This window comes from Heterodontus francisci, chromosome 5 (assembly GCF_036365525.1).
Source record: "Heterodontus francisci isolate sHetFra1 chromosome 5, sHetFra1.hap1, whole genome shotgun sequence".
Lineage (NCBI taxonomy): Eukaryota > Metazoa > Chordata > Chondrichthyes > Heterodontiformes > Heterodontidae > Heterodontus > Heterodontus francisci.
Genome location: NC_090375.1, coordinates 115,544,416 through 115,563,960, shown reverse-complemented (window position 1 = coordinate 115,563,960; position 19,545 = coordinate 115,544,416). Strand labels below are relative to the sequence as shown.

Below are 19,545 nucleotides of genomic sequence, written 5' to 3'. Positions count from 1 at the left end.
TTACGTGCTGTACCTGCATGCTAACTTTTTGTGATTCATGTGCAAGGGCACCCAGATCCCTCTGTACTGCAGCATTCTGCAGTCTCTTTCCATGTAAATCTGCTTTTCTATTTTTCCCACCAAAGTGGACGACCTCACATTTTCCCACATTATACTCCATCTGCCAAATTTCTTTCCACTCACTTAACCTATCTATATCTCTGTGTCCTCTTCACAACTTGCTTTCCTACCTATCTTTGTATCATCTGTAAATTTGGCTGCAATACACTTTGTCCCTTTATTGAAGTCATTAGTATAGATCGTAAATAGTTGTGGCCCCAACACTGATCCCTGTGGCATTCCACTAGTTACAGTTGCCAACCTGAAAATGCCCCATTTATAACGACTCTGTGTTTTCTGTTAGCCAATCCTCTATCCATGCTAATATATCACCCGCAACACCATGAGCTCTTATCTTGTGTTGTAACCTTTTATATGGCACCTTATCGAATGCCTTTTAGAAATCTAAATACCCTACATCTACTGGTTCCCCTTTATCCACCCCGCTAGTTACATCCTCAAAGAATTCTAACATTTTGACTAACACAGTTTCCCTTTCATAAAACCATGTTGACTCTGCCTGATTTCATTATGATTTTCTAAATGTCCTGCTACTACTTCCTGGATTCGAGGATTTTCCCAAAGACGCATGTTAGGCTAACTGGCCTATAGTTTCCTGCTTTCTGCTTCCCTCCTTGTATAGAGGTGTTACATTTGCAGCTTTCCATTCCGCTGGGACCTTTCCAGAATCTACGGAATTTTGGAAGATTATAACCAGTGCATTCACTCTCTGCAGCTACTTCTTTTAAGCCTTCTGGCCAGCATCCCACATTCTACATTCTCTAAACTTGAGGTCTTCTAAGACTATGCTGCCTGTGTCTTAACTCGCACCAAATGCAGTGCACCCATCACCCTGTGCTCGCTGATCTACACTGGCTCCCAGTTAAGCAGCACCTCGATTTTTAAAATTCTCATCCTTATTTTCAAATCCCTCCATGCCTTCGCCTCTCCCTCTCTCTGTAACCTCCTACAGCCCTCCAAGCTATCTACACTCCTTTAATTCCCGGCATCTTGAGTATCCCCAATTTTAATGGCTCCATGATTGGTGACTGTGCCTTCAACCTAGGCACTATCCTCTAGAATTCCCTCCCTAAACCTCTCCGCTTCACTACCTCGCTTTCCTCTTTTGCGACACTCCTTAAAACCTAACTCGGTAACCAAGCTTTTGGTCATCTGCCCTAATGTTGTATTTTGTTTTATAATCCCTCTGAAATGCTTTGGAGCATTTTATTATATTAAAGGTGCCGTGTAAATAGTTATTGTTTTGCAACCTCTCTGGCACTCAAAATTAACTTTACAAATGTAGAGTCTCGTCTTCAGATTTTAATTATTGTTGGAGATTTTAAAAACTTTTTCTTTGTCTCATCTCTTAATTCCATCTTTCTTTCCCTCTCTTTCTCATTTTTGTGCATTAAATTAAATATTCTAACTTACACTTCCTTGTTCAGACTCTGTCTCATTTAACAATTATCAATCTGATTAGTTAAGGAAATACAGTTGCTTACCCTGTTGACACAGGTCCCAAATCCCCTGTAGAGGGTGCCGTGATGAAATGGATTTCTGATCACCGGAGAGCCCATAGAAAGTCTGAAGAAGTGTAATGAACAGTGCTGTTCATTTGCTGCTGGCTGCAAAGTCTGGGCCATGATCTTTGTAATCAAATGTGGTGTCTCTATAGTGACCATTTAGTCTGTCACTTTCTCTTGGTTAAGGCTCTGGTTTCTCTGGTTATTTTCTTCCCAGCATAAATTGTTTTTGCAGGTGAAGAACTATTCAGTAGATGTGAATGCTTGTGAAATCCCTTAATTGAGGTCCAATTGGGCAGAACTGTTGTCTAGAATGGTTACCTGGGTATAGAATCAGAAACGAGATAGGTGTATGCAACAGTCCATAATCTCACCTAGTGGTGATATACCCTAGTGCAGAAATATTTGACATACATATGATGTAAGAATAGACATCCATCTGTAAGTTAGGCATGATCAGACTTGGATTTTAATAGCTAGATCAATTTGTACTTGAGACAATTTCTTTTATTTTGTCTCAAAACAGAAACAAAAAGTGTTTTTAGTAAGCCAGCAGATGGTGCTATTTAGCTTTGCTAACTGCCAATGAGCTAAAATGACTGCTTTAAGCCATGTTTTCTAAATTCATGAAGTCTTATTGGGACCAACTTTTAAATATCAATTACAAAGAATTATAACTAATAACATTATTTCGTTTGTCTTGCCTTTTTTTTTTTAATCAGTGCTTACTGTTAAGTCATTTTAGGGATATGGTTTTTCAAATTGCTGAACCTGACTAGTGGTATTGAGTGAACTGAAGTAGAGAAACAAGTATAAATCCAGTAATAATTTGGCATCAGATGTACATGTTGAGCTCCATCACTCAACTAGACTCAATACTTGTTTCAAGCCTGCTGCCATCAGCATTTAGTGTTTACCATATTGAACAAATACATTTTAGAAGACACAGTGCAATTGAATTTATTTTTGTTAAGAGGTTAGTCGGCATCTGTGAAGAGAATTAATGAGTTCACATTTAAGGTGTATGCTGTTCATCAGTTCTGATAAAGGTCTACACCTGAAATATTAATGCATCTTTTCTCACTGCAGATGCTGACTGACCTGTTGCTGTTTACAGCATTTTCTGTTTTTGTTTTGAATTTTCAGCATTTGCAGTTTTTTGCTGTTGATAGTTACCTTCTCTAACAAGACCTCACACCAGTTTTGCTCACACTGTCATGAGACATAGTCAGTTTAAACAAAACCTGTGTTGAGGGGTTTTGTGCTTTAAGAATGCAATTTAAATGTTTTTCCTCTTTTCATAATCTGTCTGTATTTAACTTTATTTTCCAATTACCTTAGGTTGGCCGTCTTGAAAATGCAATTGGCTGGTATCACAGTCATCCAGGTTATGGATGCTGGCTTTCAGGAATAGATGTTAGTACTCAGATGTTGAATCAACAGTTCCAAGAACCATTTGTAGCAGTTGTGGTATGTACCCTGTTATATTTGTATCTGACCTGATGTCTATTAATTAAAAATCTTGCATCTGCATGCAATTCATGTCAACTTTTTCCATTATAAGTTCCTATGTGATTATTTATAATGGAAACTGTTAATGTAAAACATGCCTTCGAAGTTGCTGTAATTTCCATTATAAATGTTCGCACTGGATTTTTTAATTGGAAAAAGGACTAAAAATGTACAATTTCAAAATGAAGAGTGAACTAGACATCACACTCGGTCTGTCTTCAGATTGAATCAGCTTTAATGACAATCAACAGTTCACATTCATTACTCACAAAACTGTAATTAGACATTTGTATGTTCAGTTTAACTTATTTAGCTTTGCAGCATCCAAAATTTGATTTGTCTTTAACTATTTAAAATCATAAAATTTACAGTGTGGAAAGAGGTTATTTGGCCTATGTCTGCTCTCAGAGATATCTACTTAGTCCCATCCTCTGTCCTAATCCTATACCCTTTTTACATTTTCATTTTTCAAATAAACATATCTACTTTGTTTCATTTCCGCCTACGCTATTCTTCCTGAGTATTTTGTAATCGGGGATGTTCAGTTCTCAATCCCTGCTATAACCTAAACCATGTCTCAGTTAATGCCATGTTATACTACACCAAAGCAATTTGTAACTTTGGCTAACCAATTTTATTCATAAAATACGTTGTGCATTAATATGTATAGAACTTAAACCTCCCTCTGCTAGTAATCTTACTAATTTTAATTTCTTCTCTTTTCTGTTTTTCTTTAATATTTCTTTGGCCATTTTTTACTTCCTTTCTGCTTTGTCACTCTTTCCCCCCCCCACCCCCCCCCCCCCACCCTCCCCCTGCCATATTGATTCTGACAAAGTTAAACCTTTCTCCACAACACTCTTTACCCTGGCAGTGAAGACGTTGGTTCCAACTTTAACTCAGGTGAGGGCCTTCTGTCCAGGACATTTGTTCCCCAGATCTAATCCCAATGACACAGGAATTGGAGGAGATTTCTGTTCATCCAGTACTGTATGTCACATAACAGTCTTGATAATTCAGCAACAGTAGAGGTGTCGAGAGAGGTGGTGGTGACGTTAGAACTAGGTGTCATAAGCATACATGTGAAAACTAAAGCTGTGATTTTGGATGATACCATCAAGGGGCAGCACATAAATAAATAGGAGGAGGCCAAGGATAAATTCTTTGGGGGGGGCTGCGGGAGGAACACCAAATGTAATGGTGCAGGAGTGGGAAGTGAAGCCTTTGCAAATGATCTGGCTATGATTAGATAGATAAGAATGAAACTAGCTGAGAGCAGTCCCACCCAGCTGGATGATCGTGGAGGGCATTGGAGAAGGATGGTGTGGTTAAAGGCTGTGGGCAGGTCAAGAAGAACGAGGAGGGACAATTTACCTTTGTCACAATCACACAGGCTGTCATTTGTGACTTTGATAGCCATTTAATTTTGGAGGAGTTCAAACATGGACTTCCGGGAAAGATGGGCATGGATTTGGGAGGCAACAACACATTCAAGGATGATAGGTTGGAGATGGGTGGTAGTTTGCAAGGGCTGTGGGATCAAGGGTTGGGATAACCGTTAACAATATCCATTAATATGGAGGCCAGGAAGGGAAGTTGGGTGGTCAGCAGTTTAGTAGGGAGCAGGTGTTGTGTTTCGTGGACAAGTTGAGCTCAGAGAGGGCATGAGGGGAGGTCGAAGAGAAACTAGAGAAAGATGCGAGTTGAGGGCTAGGGCAGCAGGGAACTTAAGAGGAAGTTTTGCCCAGTGGGCAAGTGGAAAGGAGGGAAGCGGTAGAGGCAGCTGATTGGATGGTCTTGATCTTAGCGTCAAAGGCGTCCAGGAGCTCCTCACACATCATTTAAGGTGAGGGTGGAAGAGACATGGGAGATGGCTTAAGGAGACGATTTGCAGCAGAGGAAAGAAGCCATGGGTTATCTTTACATACCAGGATGATCCTGAAATAATGAGCAGTTTTAGAAGATGAAAACAGGACCCAATCGTGCTTTATGTGGTCCACCCAGATCTGGCAGTGGATAGCTAAACCAGTTGTCCTCCATATCCATTCAAGTCTGTATTCTTTGGACTTAAGGGAGCGGAGATGAGAGGGAACGGCCAGGGTGAAAGAGAATTTTGGATTTACTGGGGACAAGGGCATCAAAGGTGGAGGTGAGGGTGAGGTTGAGCAAAATCAGAAGCTGCAGTAATGTTGTGGGGAACAGAGGGCCAAAGGCTAGATGGCTGGGATTTTGAAAGTGCAGTGGTAGATGAATTGGGGGTTAGTTTTTTCCAGGGCGGTTGCAGAAGGCGATAGGGTTGGCGTGTGGAAGGGGGATGTGGTGCAGAGTGGTACAAGGAAGTAATGTGATCGATATGATGGGAATAGTAAAACCATGTGAGATGGTCAGGTCAAGGATGGGGCAATGAATATGGGATGGGGGGTTTACAAGGAGGGAGAGATTAAGGAAGGCTAAGAGGGCAGTGAACTCAGAACTTTAAATTTAAAAGAGTTCAAAATAGTCTTTCATAACTGCATCTATTTCAATTGTCAAAAAGTAACTTCATTTAATAAGTATTCTGATGGAGTAAATTACAAGTTTTACTGTGTGCAATGTGCCAAAGATATGTTCATACATGAGCTATTTATGTGCATGTGCACATTTCAGTTGTCTTTTTTAAGGTAATTTCTGTTTTTTTAATACTGTTAAGAATTTATAAACATTTATGTTGATCAAACTTATTTTTTCAGATTGACCCTACAAGAACTATATCTGCTGGGAAAGTAAACCTTGGGGCTTTCAGGACATATCCTAAGGTAACTCATTATGCTAATTTTCTCTCTTGGCTTCCTTTCTTCTTCTCCAGAAGATATTGGCAGTTACAGGCTCCACTCAATACCTTATGAATCTGTCCAACCTGGCTATGATTCATTAAAAATAGTCACTGTTTTCGATTCGCTATTTGATACCGATGAATAGGCCAGGAGACCCCTCCCTCCTTTTGGAAAATGAGAGTAATTTTAGTGCACTTACTGTCACTCTGCCTGAGAGTAGGAAATTCTGCACAGACCAGAGATCAAATGCCAGATCTTCCTAATCCAGGGGTCTGCAACCTGGGCTCTGGAGCCGCATGTGGCTCATTAAGGACTCCTTTGCAGCTCCCAACCTGGATCGAGTGAACCCATTTTGATGGTAATTAAATGGCTTGTTTCATTTTTTTTAAAACATTGTGCTTGTGAGAAAGTATCATTCAATTAACAGCTTTTTTGTAAACACCTTTAAAATGTTGTTGAAATGTGTCTTTCTTGTTTTTCATTATTATTGGCATTTGAATAACAGCAGTGTGGCTATTAAGATTTGCATTTTTGACAAAGGTTGCTGCCCCCTGTCTTAATCCATATGGCTCCACTACCCACCACTTCAAACATTGGGAGAGAACCTAACATAAATGTAGAAACGGAAAGTGCTGGAATTACTCAGCAGGTCTGGCAGCACCTGTTTCTCTGAGTATTTCCAGCACTACTTGTTATTTTAGATTTCCAGCATCTGCAATATTTTGCTTTTATTAACATAAATGGAACCTGGATCGTAAGAATCTTCAGCTTTGTGGCTTTTAAAAAAACATCCTGTATTGGAAGCACGCACACACTTGCAATCCACAAACATTTCCCATTAAATTTTGCTGTGTCAACTAGCACAATGCAACTGTAGCCCTCCCACTAATCATAAGATCATAATAAATAGGTGCAGGAGTAGGCCATTCAGCCCCTTGAGCCTGCTCCGCTATTCAATAAGATCATGACTGAAACTGATCTGATTGTGGCCTTAACTCCATCCACTTTCCTGCCTGTCCCCAGAACCCTTGACTTCCTTGTAGATCAAAAATCTATCTAACTCAACCTTGAATATATTCAATGACCCAGCCTCTACTGCTACCTGGGAAGAGAATTCCAAAGATTAATGACCCTCTGAGAGAAGAAATTCCTCCTCATCTCTGACTTAAATTGGAGACCCCTTATTTTGAAACTCTGCTCCATAATTCTGGATTCCCTATGAGTGGAAGAATCCTCTCCGCATCTACCCTGTCAAGCCCCCTCAGAATTTTATGTTGCAATAAGATCACCTCTCTAGCACTGTAATTTTTGCCACTACCATTGTGCAGATAAATGATCCATATAGCCACACTTCCGAAGCTTGTGGTTCTGCAATTCACTTTAAGTATCTTTAACTTTATTTTTGCTTATGTGCTTCTGAATTGCTTGTTTTGGTCTTTGCTGTCCCTCATACCTTGCTGTCTGGGCCCTTTTTGTCTGTGCCTCGACTGCCCACTTGGATTTTAACCCTGCACTGGCCTCAGCCACGTCTACACTCTTGCTGGCTCTTCCCAGCTGCCCTACTGATATTTGTAATCTCTGCTAGCTGTCCTGCTGCTCTTGGTGACTTCTGGCAGCCAACCCACTGCTCTTGGCCTCTCAACAACATAGTAAATCGTAGTAAAACGTCCCAAGGCACTTCTCAGGAGCATGATCAAACAAAAGTTGACACTGAGCCACATTAGGAGATATTAGGGCAGATGACTAAAAGCTTAGTCAAAGAGTTAAGTTTTAAGGAGAATCTTGCTGGAGGAGAGGGGGATATAGAGAGGCAGAGATGTTTAGGGAGGGACACCTCGGAGGGGTCATGCAGCGAGGCAATATGGGTAGAGCTCAGGAATAGGAAGGGTGCAGTCACGATGTTGGGGGTTTTCTACAGGCCTCCCAACAGCCAGCGGGAGGTAGAGGAGCAGATATGTAGACAGATTTTGGAAAGATGTAAAGGTAACAGGGTTGTAGTGGTGGGTGATTTTAACTTCCCCTATATTGACTGGGACTCACTTAGTGCTAGGGGCTTGGATGGGGCAGAATTTGTAAGGAGCATCTAGGAGGGCTTCTTGAAACAATATGTAGATAGTCCAACTAGGGATGGGGCCGTACTGGACCTGGTATTGGGGAATGAGCCCGGCCAGGTGGTCGAAGTTTCAGTAGGGGAGCATTTCGGGAACAGTGACCATAATTCCGTAAGTTTTAAGGTACTTGTGGATAAGGATAAGAGTAGTCCTCGGGTGAAGGTGCTAAATTGGGGGAAGGCTAATTATAACAATATTAGGCAGGAACTGAAGAATTTAGATTGGGGGCGGCTGTTTGAGGGTCAATCAACATCTGACGTAGTCTTTCAAACTTCAGTTGATTCGAATCCAGGACCAGCATGTTCCTGTGAGGAAGAAGGATAAGTTTGGCAAGTTTCGGGAACCTTGGATAACGCGGGATATTGTGAGCCTAGTCAAAAAGAAAAAGGAAGCATTTGTAAAGGCTGGGAACAGACGAATCCCTTGAGGAATATAAAGACAGTAGGAAGGAACTTAAGCAAGGAGTCAGGAGGGCTAAAAGGGGTCATAAAAAGTCATTGGCAAACAGGATTACGGAAAATCCCAAGGCGTTTTATACGTATATAAGGAGCAAGAGGGTAACCAGGGAAAAGGTTGGCCCACTGAAGGACAGAGAAGGGAATCTATGTGTGGAGCCAGAGGAAATGGGCGAGGTACTAAATGAGTACTTTGCATCAGTATTCACCAAACGGAAGTACTTGGTGGATGATGAGTCTAGGGAAGGGAGTGTAGATAGTCTCAGTCATCTCATTATCAAAAAGGAGGAGGTGTTGGGTGTCTTGCAAAGCATTAAGGTAGATAAGTCCCCAGGGCCTGATGGGATCTACCCCAGAATACTGAGGGAGGCAAGGGAAGAAATTGCTGGGGCCTTGACAGAAATCTTTGTATCCTCATTGGCTACAGGTGAGGTCCCAGAGGACTGGAGAATAGCCAATGTTGTTCCTTTGTTTAAGAAGGGTAGCAAGGATAATCCTGGAAATTATAGGCCGGTGAGCCTTATGTCAGTGGTAGGGAAATTATTAGAGAGGATTCTTCAGGACAGGATTTACTCCCATTTGGGAACAAACGAACTTATTAGCGAGAGGCAGCATGGTTTTGTGAAGGGGAGGTCATGTCTCACTAACCTATTTGAGTTCTTTGAGGAAGTGACGAAGATGATTGATGAAAGAAGGGCAGTGGATGTTGTTTGACTGTATGGACTTCAGTAAAGCCTTTGACAAGGTCCCTCATGGCAGACTGGTACAAAAGGTGAAGTCACACAGGATCAGAGGTGAGCTGGCAAGATGGATACAGAACTGGCTCGGTCATAGAAGACAGAGGGTAGCAGTGCAAGGGTGCTTTTCTGAATGGAGGGCTGTGACTAGTGGTGTTCTGCAGAGATCATTGCTGGGACCTTTGCTGTTTGTAGTATATATAAATGATTTGGAGGAAAATGTAACTGGTCTGATTAGTACGTTTGCGGACGACACAAAGGTTGGTGGAGTTGCGGATAGTGATGAGGATTGTCGGAGGATACAGCAGGATATAGATCAGTTGGAGACTTGGGCAGAGAAATGGCAGATGGAGTTTAATCCGGACAAATGTGAGGTAATGCATTTTGGAAGGTCTAATGCAGGTGGGAAGTATACAGTAAATGGCAGAACCCTTAGGAGTATTGACAGGCAGAGAGATCTGGGCATACAGGTCCACAGATCATTGAAAGTGGCAACGCAGGTGAATAAGGTAGTCAAAAAGGCAAATGGCATGCTTGCCTTCATCGGTTGGGGCATAGAGTATAAAAATTGGCAAGTCATGCTGCAGCTGTACAGAACTTTAGTTAGGCCACACTTAGAATATTGCGTGCAATTCTGGTCGCCACACTACCGGAAAGACGTGGATGCTTTGGAGAGGGTACAGAAGAGATTTACCAGGATGTTGCCTGGTCTGGAGGGCATTAGCTATGAGGAGAGGTTGGATAAACTCGGATTGTTTTCACTGGAACGACGGAGGTGGAGGGGTGACATGATAGAGGTTTACAAAGTTATGAGCGGCATGGACAGAGTGGATAGTCAGAAGCTTTTTCCCAGGGTGGAAGAGTCAGTTACTAGGGGACATAGGTTTAAGGTGAGAGGGGCAAAGTTTAGAGGGGATGTGCGAGGCAAGTTCTTTACACAGAGGGTGGTAAGTGCCTGGAACTTGCTGCCGGGGGAGGTGGTGGAAGCAGGTACGATAGCGACGTTTAAGAGGCATCTTGACAAATACATGAATAGGATGGGAATAGAGGGATACGGTCCCCTGAAGTGCAAAAGGTTTTAGTTTAGGCAGGCATCAAGATCGGCGCAGGCTTGGAGGGCTGAATGGCCTGTTCCTGTGCTGTACTGTTCTTTGTTCCAGAGCTTAGAACCTAGGCAGCTGAAGGCACGGCCACCAATGGTGGAGTGGTTAAAATCGGAGATACGCAAGAGGCCAGAATTAAAGAAACGTAGAGATTTGAGTGTTGTAGAATTGGAGAAGGTTACAGAAATGGGGAGGAATTTGAAAACCAGGATGAGAATTTTAAAATTGAGGTGTTGCTAGAACAGGAGTCAATGTAGGTCAGTGATCACGAGTAATGGGTGAATGAGGCTTGATGTGAGTTAGAATATAGATAGCTGAGTTTTGGGTGAGCTTTAGTTTATGGGGGTGGAAAATGGGAGGCTGATCGGAAGAGTACTGGAATAATCAAATCTCGAGGTAACAAAGTCATGGATGATCTGCTTTGGTGTCATCTATGTCTGTTCTACCGTTCTTTTTGGCTGTCCTGCGCTTCTCAACTGGCCAACCACGATTGTTTTTTTTGGCTGCATGTTAATTTTACTGTAGCCGAGAGACACAGATTGTACCAATGGAGAGATCCAGGGTGCGAGACAGACATTGGGAGCTGCAAAGAAATGGAAAATGGAGAGAAGCTGTTGGAGAAAAAAGGTGTGGGTGCGAAAGAGCGGAGTAGATATGGGAGAGCAAATCCAATGGCATAAAGATGGTTAGGGATTGGGAGCAGATAGCGAAATCACATCACTAATCAGTTATGGGAGGCAGAAATCACAGATGGAATGAAAGTTAAGAATCAGGGAGGCAGAGGGCTCTCCATAAGCAACTTCTTGAAAGATTTACTGGTAGAAATGCGTATTAATTTTAATTGTAGTTGCTCGGTTTTATTTAAATGAAACAGGAAATTTAGTGTTCAGTTCTAAAGAGTGTGCAGGGACAGGGGGACCTGAGGTGCATGTGTATCTTTGAAGCTGCATGACATATTGAGAGAGAGGGTAGCAAAGCATATGGGGTCTTGGGCTTCATAAATAGAGGCATTGAGTTCAGAAACAGGGAAGTTATGCTGAACCTTTTTATAAAGCTCTGGTTAGGCCACAACTAGTGTATTGTATCCAGGTCTGGTGACCACACTTTAGGAAGGATGTGAGGGTCCTTGAGAGAGTGCAGAGGAGATTTACCAGAATGATTCCAGGGATGGGGCATTTTAGTTACAAGGTTAGTTTGGACAAGCTGGGGTTGTTCACCTTGGAGCAAAGGAGATTGTGGGAAGATTGGATAGAGGTGTTCAAGATTATGACAGGTTTGGATAAGGTGGACAGAGAAAAATTGCTCTCATTAGCTAACGAGGACTAGGGAACACAGATTGAAGGTTTCGGGCAAGAGATGCAGAGGTGATGTGAGGAAGAACATTTTTATGCAGTGAGTGGTAATGACCTGGAACTCGCTGCTTATGAGAGTGTTGGAGACAGAGACAATGATTTCAGAAGAAAATTGGACTTGAAGGAAATAAACTTGCAGGGCTACAGGGATAGAGCGGGGGAATGGGACTGACTGGATAGCTCTATGAGTGGACTCGATTGGCCAAATGGTCACCTTCTGTGAAGTAAATGACTATAATTCTATTTCTTTTAGGTATAAAAGGAGGGAAGAACATTCATCAATTTTACCTATTTTCTGATCAATTTAAGACCACCTTGCTTTTAAAATATCTCATTCTATTGCATGTTTTATTTTCTAGGGTTATAAACCACCTGATGAAGGACCTTCAGAATACCAGACTATTCCACTTAATAAAATAGAGGATTTTGGAGTACACTGCAAACAGTAAGTGAACACCCAGGTAGTTTTTGTCTCATGTGCATATGCTTTTTAATAATAAACTTTGTATGATGTACATTTCCGATAAATGTTGCACTTTAGAGTATTCTCTGACTTAACCATGACCAACATTGTATAGAATATATTGGCCCGGATTTTGTGGGAGTAATGATTGTAGAGCTGTCAGTTTCAAAGGAGTAATGCACTGTCAGCGTTTGCCGCATTACTCCTTTGAAACTGATAGCAACTTCTGGAGTTGCAAATGCATACTTAAATATGGAAATCCAGAGGTTGCTGTCAGTGATTCTACGCTTCTTCAGAGGATATGCTGTTGAGGTCCCCTGTTACGGACAGAATTGAGAGATAACTGAAACGCCACTTCTTTTCCCTTTACTGTCCGTAATCAGTGTTTTTTTGACAAGTAAGATGTGTGTGTTTCTTGACCCCTAAGTGTATGGCCAATTTGAATAACCAGCAGCATGTTTTTCGTAGGTTTAAATAAAGGGGATTATTTTTATTCACGCGTTCATTTGAAAGTCTGATGCTACCTCTCTCTCTCTCTCTCTCTCTCTCTCTCTCTCTCTCTCTCTCTCTCTCTCTCTCTCTCTCTCTCTCTCTCACACACACACACATTCGAAAGAAAACTGTTAAAAAGGATAGTGCACTTGTACAAATTACAAGCAGAGGAATAGTTCGTAAATCACGTGATGTGGCTCGTATTGAGGAAAAGGCATGTGTTGCAGGCCCGGTGAAGAAGGCGTTTTCGCTCCTGAAGTGTAGTTAGGTGGATTCGACAACCGGAGTCATAGATCGAGTCATTGCAGGATTCTCTCGCAGGGGTGGATTTTCAGCAGGTCACAAAGTTAGTTGCTTGTAGTCTCATTACTAGGAGATTGGTTTTCTGTACTGGTGGACTTGTAAAGGAACAGACTTGAAGACCTTAACATGTCACAGCGTCCAGTTCCTTTAAGGCACAATGGTACTGCCTTGTCTGCTTGCTGCTTTTTTTTTTGCGGTCTGTATTTTGAAAGATTTTTAAAAGGAGACCAACATGGCTGCCCCACCATGTGACTTCTCGCAGATTCTTTTTCAGACATGGTGGCGGTCTAAGGCATTCATCCTGAGGAGGGTTAAGACAGTCACCTTCTTTGTTTCAGGAGAAACCCATTCACTTCAGGAATGTCCCTGGGTCCTGATGGACTTCATCCTAGGGTGTTAAAAGAAGTGGCTAATGAGATAGTTGATGCGTTAGTTTTAATTTTCCAAAATTTCCTAGATTCGGGGAAGGTTCCGTTAGATTGGAAAATAGCGAATGTAACTGCTTTATTCAAAAAGGGAGGGAGACAGAAAGTAGGAAAGTATAGGCCAGTTAGCTTAACATCTGTCTTAGGGAAAATGTTAGAAGCTATTATTAAGGACATTGCAGCAGGGCATTTAGAAATAATCAAGGTAATCAGGCAGAGTCAACATGGTTTTGTGAAAGGGAAATCATGTTTAACCAATTTATTGCAGTTCTTTGAGGGAGTTACAGGTGCTGTGGATAAAAGGGAACCGGTGAATGTATTGTGCTTAGATTTTCAGAAGGCATTTGATAAGGTGCCACATCAAAGGTTATTGCAGAAAATAAAAGCTCATGGTGTAGGCGGTAACATATCGGCATGGATAGAAAATTGGCTAGCTAACAGGAAACAGAGAGCAGGCATAAATGGATCATTTTCTGGTTGGCAAGATGAGTGGTGTGCTACAGGGATCTGTGCTGGGATCTCAACATTTTACAATTTGTATAAATGACTTAGATGAAGGGACTGAAGGTATGATTGCTAAATTTGATAATGGCACAAAAATAGGTAGGAAAGTAACTTGTGAAGAGGACATAAGGGGGCTACAAAGGGATATAGATATGTTAAATGAGGGGACAAACACCTGGCAAATGGAGTAGAATGTGGGAAAATGTGAAATTGTCCACTTTGGCAGGAAGAATAAAAATATAAGCATATTATCTAAATGGTGAGCAATTACAGAGCTCTGAGATGCCGAGGGATCTGCATGTCCTTGTCTATGAATCGCAAAAGGTTAGTATGCCGGTACAGCATGTAATTAGGAAAGCTAATAGATTGTTATAGTTTATCGCGAGGGGAATTGAATACAAAAGTAGGGAGATTATGTTTCAGCTATACAGGGCATTGGTGAGACCACATCTGGAGTACTGTGTACAGTACTGGTCTCCTTATTTAAGGAACGATGTAAATGTGTTGGAGAAAGTACAGAGAAGGTTTACTAAACTAATACCTGGAATGGGCGGGCTGTCTTATGAGGAAAGGTTTGTTAGGCTAGGCTTGTATCTGCTAGAATTTAGAAGAGTAAGAGGCGACTTGATTAAAACATATAAGATCCTGAGGGATCTTGACAGGGTGGATATGGAAAGGATCTTTCCCCTTGTGGGAGAATCTAGAACTAGGGGTCACTGTTTAAAAATAAGGGGTCGCCATTTAAGACAGAGATGAGGAGAAATTTTTTCTCAGAAGGTCGTGAGTCTTTGGAATTCTCTTCCTCAAAAGGCGGTGGAAGCAGAGTCTTTGAATATTTTTAAGGCAGAGGTAGATAGATCCTTGATAAGCAAGGGGGTGAAAGGTTATTGGGGGTAGGTGGAAATGTGGAGTAATCAGTTCAACCATGAATTTATTGAATGGCGGACCAGGCTCGAAGGGCCGAGTGCCCTACTCCTGCTCCTAATTCGTATGTTCGTAATGTCTTCTGATGTTTTCAGGAAGGGTGTTAAGGACACCTTTTAGTCTGGAAGGTATTCTTTAGTCCTTTTGAGACAGAGAGTCAGTTTTTGAATACACAGACCAAAGGTCAGCTGACTTTCGGTGACAATCTTTGCAGCCCATGTCGACTTTTAATGTTCATTGTGGTTCATTTAAAACAAAAAGAAAATTCAGTTCCAGAAGATGCTATGTTGAATATAGTCCATGTTTAAAGTTATGAAAGGGACATGCCTCTACTGGGCATGACATCCCCACCGCTCCCCCCAACAGAATGCAATCAATTAGAAATAATTGAAGTGATAAGAACTTGTGCTCTTGGTCTTGCTGTAAAAATCTTTGAAAAGGTTGCACCTTGTTGAATTTTTATTTTTTTATTTCGAGATACAGCACTGAAACAGGCCCTTCGGCCCACCGAGTCTGTGCCGACCATCAACCACCCATTTATACAAATCCTACATTAATCCCATATTCCTACCACATCCCCACCTTCCCTCAATTCCCCTACCACCTACCTATACTAGGGGCAATTCAAAATGGCCAATTTACCTATCAACCTGCAAGTCTTTGGCTGTGGGAGGAAACCGGAGCACCCGGCGAAAACCCACGCGGTCACAGGGAGAACTTGCAAACTGCGCACAGGCAGTACCCAGAATTGAACCCGGGTCGCTGGAGCTGTGAGGCTGCGGTGCTAACCATTGCGCCGCCCAGTGAGGTGTAAGTGGATTTTTAATAGCGTACTAAGTTCATAATTACTACTAGACAGCCTCACTGGCCCTGAAGGTGTAATTTTATATTCGTGGAATGTCAAATTTATCATGATAATTCCACATTTTTAAAATGTTTTAAAGATTTGTTTCTGATACACATAGGATTAAGGTAGAAAGTAAAATGTCCCAATGAAATTGAAAGTGAACGGATTTAGTGCTTTTTAACTCTCTCTGGTTTGCTGTCTGCTAAAATATTTCACTGTGATTGATAGCTTGCCCTGCATGGTGACATTACTGCTGGATGCCTGGAGATCTGATGAAAGATCACAGAGCTGAAACATTGGCTGGAGTTTTATGTTGGGCTGAAGACCCCATCCCCCAGCCGAAAAAGTCCATGAGTGCGCCTCTGCCGGGCCTGGAAGCCATACCATAATTTTACGTGGCCCAGTCCCTTAATTGGCCTTGGGTGGGACTTCTGCTCCTCCGAGGCAGCAAGTCCTGCCTCCAAAAGCTGCTGGCCAATCAGCAGACCCTTAAGTGGCAGTAAATTGAACATGTAAGGGCCGTAATTGGCCTGGGGCAGGCGGGCTGCTTCCAGCTGCCACCGCTCGTAAAATTGCTGTGGGCCAGGAAGGCGACGGGAACGACACCCCCCCCTCCCCTCCCCTCCCCCGCCTCGCACTACTGTATGAAATTTTGATAGTGCCATTATAAATGCAGACATAACTTTTAAGGAAAGTGCATGCAGACAAGATGTTTAATGTCTATAATAAAAAATCTTAATTGCGCACACTTCCTGCTTTCGAAACCTTATTACCTGTCATACTTTTGTCGATGTCCATATTTAGAATGAAAACCTGAGTACAAACTTGTCAGACCATTATTACACACTGCCTTAAGTGAGTTGGTTTTGTATCTCCAAGGTCTTCGGCCTGTACCGCAGAGAAATAATGTATTTAAAACAAATTATGTCTAAGTCCTAGTCTGGTTTTTTTCTACTTCACCTGAAGACCAAATTTGGTCCTAACTCTCCATGTGTATAAAATTTACAATGGGAAAAGTTGACGCTAAAGTGACAACAGAAAGAAATGTAAGTAGACTGAAAGTGTGTGTGACTGTAACTTTATTATATCTATCCATTTATTAATTCTCACCATGTACAATTTATGAGTGAGCAGGCAAATAAGTTTCAGGATTATGTCTATGTCACTCTTCAACAAAGTACCTGGGAAGTGTTCAAAAATAGTTTGAGATCAAGATTGAGGATAGACTCGCACTCCAACAGTCTGCAGTTGAACATGTTGGTGAGGCATACTGCTGCCTTTACACGTGCGGTATATTTGCACCCAAGCTTGCAAACTATTGATCACCATTAGCTGGTGATTAAAATATACACAAAAGTACAGTACTGGATTATCTTGCCTGAGAATCTAATTTTAATTCTATTCCTCCCTCATTTTAAAAAAATAATTCAAAAAACTTACATTTTTAACAAGCCTTATGATGTCAACATTTCAAGTACATCAAACAAAAGTTCAGTGACTGTCACGTAAGTAAACCCAGTAGTCAGTATGTGGCAGTAGTATTTCACAGAAAGAAGAGTGGTTAATCTGGTTTTTTTTTTGGTTGAGGGAAAAGTATTTTCCAGGGCATTGAAAAGCCCCTCTTGTTCTTCAAAAAGTTACAAACATATGAATTAGGAGCAGGAATGGCCACTCAGCCCTTCGAGCCAGTTCCGCCGTTCAATAAGTTCATGGTTGAACTGATTACTCCACATTTCCACCTACCCCCGATAACCTTCTACCCCCTTGCTAATCCAGAATCTATCTACCTCTGCCTTAAAAATATTCAAAGACTCTGCTTCCACCGCTTTTTGAGGAAGAATTCCAAAGACTCACGACCCTCTGAGAGAAAAAATTTCTCCTCATCTCTGTCTTAAATGGGAAACCCCTTATTTTTAAACAGTGACCCCTAGTTCTAGATTCTCCCACAAAGGGAAACATCCTTTCCACATCCACCCTGTCAAGACCCCTCAGGATCTTATATGTTTCAATCAAGTCACCTCTTACTCTTCTAAGTTCCAGCAGATACAAGTCTAGCCTGTCCAATCTTTCCTCGTAAGACAGCCCACCCAGTCCAGGTATTAGTCTAGTAAACCTTCTCTGTACTTTCTCCAACGCATTTACATCCTTCCTTAAATAAGGAGACCAGTACTGTACACAGTACTCCAGATGTGGTCTCACCAATGCCCTGTATAGCTGAAGCATAATCTCCCTACTTTTGTATTCAATTCCCCTTGCGATAAACAATAACATTCTGTTAGCTTTCCTAATTACGTGCTGTACCTGCAAACTAACCTTTTGCAATTCATGCACTAGCACACCCAGATCCCTTGGCATCTCAGAGTTCTGCAATCTCTCACCATTCAGATAATATGCTTTTTTTTATTCTTCCTGCCAAAGTGGACAGATTCACACTTTTCTACATTATACTCCATTTACCAGGTCTTTTCCCACTCACTTAACCTATCTATATCCCTTTGTCCTCTTCACAAGTTACTTTCATCCCTATCTTTGTGTCATTAGCAAATTTAGCAACTATACCTTCGGCCCCTTCATTTAAGTCATTTATATAAATTATAAAAAGTTGAGGCCCCAGCACAGATCCCTATGGCACACCAGTTATTACATCTTGTCAACCAGAAAATGACCCATTTATGCCTGCTCTCTGTTTCCTGTTAGCTAGCCAATCTTCTATCCATGCCAATATGTTACCCCCCTACACCATGAGCTTTTATTTTCTGCATTAACCTTTGATGTGGCACCTTATCAAATGCCTTCTGGAAATCGAAGTACAATACATCCATCGGCTCCCCTTTATCCACAGCACATGTAACTCCCTCAAAGAACTCCACTAAATTGGTTAAACATGATTTCCCTTTCATAAAATCATGTTGACTCTGGCTGATTACCTTGAAATTTTCTAAATGCCCTGCTATACCGTCTTTAATAGCTTCTAACATTTTCCCTAAGACAGATGTTAAGCTAACTGGCCTGTATTTTCCTGCTTTCTGTCTCCCTCCCTTTTTGAATAAAGGAATTACATTTGCTATTTTCCAATCTAACGGAACCTGCCGCGAAACTAGGGAATTTTGGAAAATTAAAAAGCATCAACTATCTCACTAGCCACTTTTAGCACCCTAGGATGAAGTCCAACAGGACCTGGGGACTTGTCAGCCCGCAGTTCCAACAATTTGTTCAGTACCACTTCCTTGGTGATTGTAATTTTCTTGAGTTCCTCCCTCCCTTCCATTTCCTGACTTAAAGCTATTACTGGGATGTTACTTGTACCCTCGATAGAGAAGTTCTTTGACATACATCTGAACTACTCAAACATATGAGGCTTTCATTTAATGTTTTAATGAAGAACGGTATTGCTGATGCAAGGCATGTTGCCTGTGTTATGAGCTCAAATCAGGTATGGGTCTTTACTGGACCAAGATGAAGTTTTTTTTTGTAGAAGGTGTGGTCTGCTAAATGTTGGCAGGTGCATTTTATCTTGCAATAGCGTCCAGTGCAAAGCAGTTTTGTTGATGGCTGTAACAAAGTCCATTGCCCAGCTGATTTTTTGTGAATGATGATGCCAGCAGAGGAAGATTGAATTATTACAAACGGTATTTTAAATCCTAGTGAGCACACTATTATAGATTGTATACAATCAGAAAATGTTCCAGTTTGATGTTGTAATGTGAAGGATTTATTTTTCATTAGGTATTATGCCCTTGAGGTTACTTATTTTAAATCATCTCTGGATCGTAAACTACTTGAACTTCTGTGGAACAAGTATTGGGTAAACACACTCAGCTCATCAAGCCTGCTCACGGTGAGTTATCTACACTTCTGAATTGATTTAATTTGACATGG

General features: G+C 41.6%; 1 protein-coding gene across 1 annotated transcript in view; it reads left to right on the top strand.

Annotated features, from left to right (window-relative positions):
- Positions 1-19,545, top strand: part of cops5 (COP9 signalosome subunit 5) — a 58,259-nt gene that overhangs the window by 25,226 nt on the left and 13,488 nt on the right. The window contains exons 3-6 of the mRNA XM_068031946.1: positions 2,967-3,095; positions 5,867-5,932; positions 12,068-12,153; positions 19,393-19,504. Of these exons, the coding sequence (XP_067888047.1) occupies positions 2,967-3,095; positions 5,867-5,932; positions 12,068-12,153; positions 19,393-19,504 (393 nt within the window). The remainder of the gene's footprint in view (positions 1-2,966; positions 3,096-5,866; positions 5,933-12,067; positions 12,154-19,392; positions 19,505-19,545) is intronic.